At 35.8% G+C, this 6849-nt stretch overlaps 1 protein-coding gene across 2 annotated transcripts; it reads left to right on the top strand.

The window, feature by feature from the left end:
• The first annotated feature begins 3432 nt into the window (after positions 1–3432).
• On the top strand, positions 3433–6452 carry LOC116013890 (WUSCHEL-related homeobox 1-like). Of its 2 annotated transcripts, none has more exons than XM_031253851.1 (4): positions 3433–3915; positions 3995–4345; positions 4675–4751; positions 5633–6452. In XM_031253851.1, exons 1-4 carry the CDS (start codon positions 3738–3740, stop codon positions 6089–6091), a joined length of 1065 nt encoding a protein of 354 aa, XP_031109711.1. In that variant the 5' UTR covers positions 3433–3737; the 3' UTR covers positions 6092–6452. The 2 variants fall into 2 exon arrangements, with proteins under 2 accessions (XP_031109711.1, XP_031109712.1); XM_031253852.1 differs by having other exon boundaries at positions 3444–3915; positions 3998–4345.
• The last annotated feature ends 397 nt before the right edge of the window (positions 6453–6849 follow it).

Raw genomic sequence — 6849 nt, 5'->3', positions numbered from 1 at the left:
CCCAATAAACTTTGTCTGAGAGATAGAGGTGATGATGTCCATAAGGGGCAAAGAACCCTATTTATAGTTTCTATAACCTTAGAATCTGCGTAAAACAAGTGGATAATGTTGCCTCTTATTTCCCACCACCTATGTGCAGGAAAATTTGTCATGTATCCCAAGTCTCCACATTATCTCGGTCACGTCCATTGCCATGATATTGGGCCAACTAGCCCTACTTGACACCATTGGAGGAGCATTGTGGTGTGCTACGTCGATCACATGTTGGCTGACCCACTACCACCCTACACCCTCTCCATACCTTCTTAATCCATGTACGCCTCATTACCTCCCTCCACTTCACCCTCATTAGCCACGCCACGCTAGGCCGTGGCCCAACGGGGCACCAACACCCCCCTTTCCTGCACCCTACTTCTCCGCTGCCTTGCTGCCTATTTCAGCCATACATGGCCACACCGTCGCCACTCTCCCCCAAGCTCAGCCACATATAGCCAAATCAAGCTGTGTACTGTATGTTGCGAGTTGGGATGTTAATCTCCCCCAAGCTCAGCCACACATAGCCAAATCAAGTTGTGTACTGTATGTTGCGAGTTGGGATGTTAATCGAGCCAACCTGTTCGATTTTGGGGTAGCCCTATCGAGTTTTTGCGCTTATCGATTTGAACCAATCAATATTTTTGGTCAGGTTTAAAGTTATTGGCCGTAACCCTAAAATCTCGAGTTGTTAAGCTTAACAAGCGGACTCAGCTAAAGCTTTTGACATTTTCAAATTAACATTTTAAACTTTCAATTGTAATAAACTAGCATATTTAACGTAATAAATATAAATTTATACATTACTCTATCACTCTAAACCTTCATTTCCATATTCTAACTAAAAATAATTAATATACTTACACTATAATATAATAATTATAATAAGTTTCTTTTTATTATTTAGTTTCATAAAAATATTTTATTTTGAAATAAATTTATTAAAATTTTATTTACAAGTTTTTTTTTAAAAAAAAATCTAAAGATTAGATTACAATAAACTCCATGTATATTTTGCTCGACATCACTTGTAAACACAAAGAATAACATTAAGTTGCTCAGGATATCGAGATAAATTTTTGGCCCTAACTCTAAAATTTTCAATCTTATTAATCCTTCCTATTTATTTCGGGTTGAAATTGACATTCCTAGCCCAGTTTATTCTAGCCCAGTTTTATTCTGACCCCAAACTATTTGCATCCTAATCCTTTGGACTTGATCCCATGTCTCATTCGGACTTGATCCCATGTCTCATTCATACTTCATCTCTCTAGCATTTGCATCTCAGCACCATAAGTTTACTTCTCAGTTTAATCTATACCCCCAACTCTCTCCTTTTCCAATCTATACCAAGAATTACTCGCGAGTTCTGATTATTTCTTGAGCGTAATTAACTCTCGGACCCTAACTCCTAGACCCAATTGTCTTTGGTCTCAAACCCCATACCTGCATCAATAATAACCAAGTGATTGGTCTTCAACATGGAATATTAATTAGATATATAATGATTAATGTATAAAGTATGATCTTTGAAAAAAAAAGGCAAAAGGGTCAGATAGGCCCATGTACTATCATTGATTGTTCATCTAGCACCATGAACTAAAATATGGTCCATCTAGGTCATTATACTCCTAATTATTTTCATCTAGCATTTTTAGCCTATTTCTAACAAGTAACCCATCTAATTTGATGACATGGAAAAATAAAATTAGAAAAAATGATGACGTGTTATTTATATGGATGTTTTGGATGATTTATACCATATTTCATTAATGAAAAAAATAATTTCTTACAATGAAATAGGGTAGAAATCAAAATTGTTATATAAAGTTTTAACTACATGAGTGTATGTATAGCGGGGTATTCACTATCGTTCGGCAATGAGATTTCATGAAAATCGATATATGAAAATTAAATTATTTTTATAATAACTTAAAAGATATTGTATTGGGTAAATTTTATTTTATTTTAAAAATAAATTAATATTTTTGGATTTTTGGATAATTGAATAACTTAAGATATTGTATTTTTGGATGATTTCTTGGAAAGAAATAGGACAGAAATCAAAGTTGTTATATAAAGTTTCAACTACAGTGTACTGTGTATGTATAGCGGAGTGTACTGTATATGTATAGCGGGATATTCAGTGTCGTTCGACAATGAGATTCCATGAAAATTGATATATAAAAATTAAATTATTTTTTAAAAAGTAATAAAATTTACCCAATATAATATCTTAAGTTATTATATTTAATTTTAATATATTGATTTTCATGGAATTTCATTGCCGAACAACTTTGAATATCCCACTATACATACACAGTCGTGCAGTACACTGTAATTAAAACATTATATAACAACTTTGATTTCTATCCTATTTCATTGCAAGAAATCATTTTCTTCATTAATGAAATAGGGCAAAATCATCCAAAACATTCATATAAATAACATGTCATCATTTTTTATTATTTTATTTTTCCATGTCAACAAATTAGATGGGTTACTTGTTAGAAATGGGCTAAAAATGCTAGATGAAAAATAATTAGGAGTATAATGACTTAGATGGACCATATTTTAGTTCATGGTGCTGGATGAACAATCAGTGTTAGTACATGGGTCTATTTGACCCTTTTGCCAAAAAAAATGTATAAAGTATGATCTTTGAAAAAAAATGTATAAAGTATGAAGGAATAAAGAATATATGAAGAGAAGAATGGGGGTGGGTGGGTACTGATGAAGGAGAGGGGCAGTTCGGATTAAGAATAAGTGTGAAAGGCACTGGACATTAGAAGAACAATAAATGAGAGCGTAAGAGGTGATGAGGCTTATGATAACCCTCATCATCGTCACGTCGTTTTTCCTTCACGTCTTCCCATAACACTCTCTGGCCCTACTCCCCCTCCCCAGAATTCCACGCCTCTTTTTCTTTTTCTTATTCTCGACTGACGGATATAAATAATAATTTACAAATTATTACCCATCACATATCTAATTAAAATAAATATGTAAACTTAAAAAAAAAAAAAAAAAAAAAACCGTTCATGTTTCAATTAGAATAATAAGTTATATTCTGTTGATATAATATCTTGTATTCAAACATTATGATCTGATCTGACTACAAGATAAAATGAGACAAAAAAAAAGTTGTACGAGTTAAAACATAAATAAGCAATTTGTTGTGTTCACGGCAGCATAAAAAGTTTGTCTCCTCTATCATCGTCTCCTTTTTCTTTTTCTTTTATTTTATTTTTGTTGGGATCAATGAATATTCTTCTCCTTAGCTAACCTTTAATTTCCTCTCTCTTTTGTGCATTCAAATTTTTAATTTTAATTTATAATATTTGAAGTGAAGAGGGGGGTAGTATCTGCAGTATGGTATAGTATAGTATAGTACGACGTCAACGTAACTATCATCGTAGGTGTTTTTACCTTTGTTTCGATTTGAACCAACAACCCAAAATTTCTTTCTTTTCTGTCTCCATGTGTTAGTGTTCAATCTCTATCTCTGAATATCACCAAAAACGCCACCTTGTGTTCAGCTCCAAAGTCACCATTTCAACCTCTCATTTTTGCATCCCCATTTTTGCCCTATGAATGTGACCTTCAAACCCTATTATCCTCCATTATTTTCATACTTTGTTTCCCTTTTCTGCCCACCCTTTGTCTCCCTTTCTTCAACCCAAATTTTATAAGGATTAGGGAAAATGTGGATGATGGGTTACAGTGACAGTGGAGATTTCAGCATGCCGGATTCCTTCAACAGCCGCCGCCTCCGCCCCCTCATGCCCCGACCTCTCACTTCCTCCGCCGCCTCTCCCAATCCTTCTTGCGCTTTAGCCCGCATCCATGGAAATGATTTCGTCGCGTTTAATCACCATCTTGGTACGTCCTTAATCTTCTTGCAATGCAATCCAGTTTTTATATATACATATATACATAATGGATGGGTATGTTTGTTTAGCAGCTATGGCGGCGGAGCAAAGCAAGAGGGAATTCAATACGCACCAAGTTGTGGTGAGCTCGAGGTGGAATCCGACGCCGGAGCAGCTACAGACCCTGGAGGAGTTGTACAGGCGGGGAACGAGAACGCCGTCCGCCGATCAAATCCAACACATCACCGCGCAGCTCCGAAAGTACGGGAAGATAGAAGGGAAGAACGTGTTTTACTGGTTTCAGAATCACAAAGCGCGGGAGCGCCAAAAACGCCGCCGCCAACTCGAGTCCGCCGCAGCTGGTGGCGCCGCCACCGATAATGACCACCCAAACGTTAACAACACTAATTGCATGGAAAACACAGAAAGAAAAGAATCAGGTAATTAATTTATGCTGATTTACCCTTCCACAATTTTCTTCTCCCAAAATTTATGCTGATTTATCCTCGACAAAATTGTGCAAGTGTGGAGGCCTAACGAACAATTCTTTTTTTTTTTTCTTTTTTGTTTTGAGGAATATATTTTTTTAGCTGGAAATTACATGCATGACCCTCTCTTATTTACCTATTTTCAAAACAACAAAAAAGCATTGTTGTCTGATTCTTTTGTTGTTATTGAAAATAAAAAAGCTGTGTTTTCTATTCCGATTGTTGGCTGAGACGCAAATAAAGGTGAAATCTTTTTGTTTTTCTTTATGTGAACACAACAGGGGCAAGTAGGACAGGTTTTGAAGCCGATCAACAACTCACTAAGAATTGGCCATCCCCTAGTACACTTATTGCAGAGGTCGGTACATACATTTCTTCTTTTCATTTACCTCTTAAAATATTTATTTATTTTTTTATAACCTAGAAATGTACAAAATTATTGTATGTGATAATGAAAAGGGAGATGGGCTTTAGTTAATCACAAGAAGAAATGGTAATTATAAGCATATGATTAAAAGGTGGTGTGAGATCTATAATGTGGGTGGTGGGAGGGGAGGCAAGAAAAAAAGGTGGTTTTGTTGGAAAACGAAAAATGTTCCAAAAGCTGGTTTACTTCCTTTCTGTCGGTGCTGCTGTGTGATTTGTAAGAACTCTATCCTGCCTATACATACACTACATAGCCAGCTAGCTATCTAGGGTTTATAGCCTCTTTATTTTGTGGGGTTTTTTTTTGGGTGTGTTGATTGTATTGCACTTAGGACAATTGATATGGGCACCCATGCATGTAGAGTTTCTTTATAGTGAAAAGACATTGGTAGATTCAACCATATTTGACTTTCCTTTGTACCAAATTGTATATATGTTGTCCCAAATCAAGATATGATCTACCTTTGGAACTTAAAAGACCTCAAACGAAGCAAGTTGTCTAGGGTTATGAAACTGATACCATATTATACCATTTCAGTTCCACAATAAATTGTAGAGCGGTACATAAATTAGGGTCAAACCTTGATTTTTAAGTTAATTTTTGTGATAGAGTTAAAGTCTTGACCGTTCTGATTGAGAGGTTAGTGCGGGGTGAGAAACAACTATTTTAAGTGTTATATCAAAAACCAAGAATTTGATAATTAATTTCATTTGATATTTGGTGGGTCATATTACATATATATGTGTTGAAGATGTGTGAGGGGTTGGGTTTTGTGGTGATTAAAAGTTTTTGTTGGTTTAATTGATGAGCAGAAAAGTGGGTCAATACAAAGGGGAACAAAAGCAGGAATGATGGCAGAATGTAGAGCAGAAGGATGGGTACAGTTTGAGGATGGAGCAGAAATATTACAACAAAGGAGGAGTCTGCACGAAAAGAATGCCACGTGGCTTCAAATGATGCAATTGTCATCTCCATCTCCTCCGCCACCACCTACTGCCGCGGTTGCAACAACCATGGACTACTACACGAAGCAACTCCTGAAGCTGCAGCCTCATAATAACCAAGATCATCGTCAGCATCTCAACTTGTTCCTAGACCTACCCAATTACAAAGATCATGTTGATAGCGACTCCCAAACGCTACAGCTCTTCCCTCTTAGAAGCGGCGGCAGTGAAAATGAAAACGACAAGGACACGGCGGCACCCGCCATGAACACCACCTTCGTAAACCCTCATTACCAGTTCTTTGAGTTTCTTCCGCTCAAGAATTGAAAAAGTAGGTATACATCCCAAATTCCTAAAAGTCCAAAAAATGAAGGGTTGAGATGGATTTGATGTAACAATTCATGGGAAGAATTGAAGATGATGATGATGACAATGAAAAGCTAGATTATAGTAGTGGTATTAGTAGTAATTTCATAGGTGTTCAACGTTGACAGTAGTGAGTAGGTCATGTGTTATCTATGTTTAGATTTGATGTTTGGTTGTTCACTTTATGAGAGAGATCGATAGAGAGAGACTGAGAGAGATGAGAGTCCCAATGAGGTGGCTGTAATGGAATTTGATGTTGAAGGGTTTGACTGACTCAATGTTTCAAAATTGGAATATAATATAATAATATGTTTAATCAACATTCCCTTCTTTTTTTCAATTACTGTGGACTGTGAAACAAAATTGACAGTTTATGAAAAGGATATCTTGCCCTCTTCTTAGATTTAGGTTGTGTTAAAACCTAGAAAGGCTAAAAAAAGTATATTTAGAGAAATAATTGGTATTTAATAAGTTTTAGTTTCATTTCTAAAATTTATGGATTATATATATATATATATATATATATATATATATATATATATATGGAGAGAGAGAGAGAGGGGATCGCGTTCAAGTGAGAACACCCGCCCAAGAGAAAACTGAGAACGCATGTCATCCGCTCATGTGTCCAGATGTAGTTGCACCTAACGTTATAACTATTTGCACCAAGGTGCATGAATGTTAACAAGATAATTAAATTACTTGCACTTGTAAGTAAA

This window comes from Ipomoea triloba, chromosome 3, assembly GCF_003576645.1.
Source record: "Ipomoea triloba cultivar NCNSP0323 chromosome 3, ASM357664v1".
In the NCBI taxonomy this organism is placed as follows: Eukaryota; Viridiplantae; Streptophyta; class Magnoliopsida; order Solanales; family Convolvulaceae; genus Ipomoea; species Ipomoea triloba.
Note: the sequence above shows the minus strand (reverse complement) of the source record. Positions and strands in the feature narration are given on the sequence as shown.

Excerpts from the sequence above, each read along its gene's own strand:
- LOC116013890 (XM_031253851.1), top strand. The coding sequence starts at position 3,738 with ATGTGGATGATGGGTTACAGTGACAGTGGAGATTTCAGCATGCCGGAT. Across the intron at positions 3,916-3,994 it reads CGCGTTTAATCACCATCTTG|CAGCTATGGCGGCGGAGCAA; the intron begins GTACGTCCTTAA and ends ATGTTTGTTTAG. Across the intron at positions 4,346-4,674 it reads CACAGAAAGAAAAGAATCAG|GGGCAAGTAGGACAGGTTTT; the intron begins GTAATTAATTTA and ends TGAACACAACAG.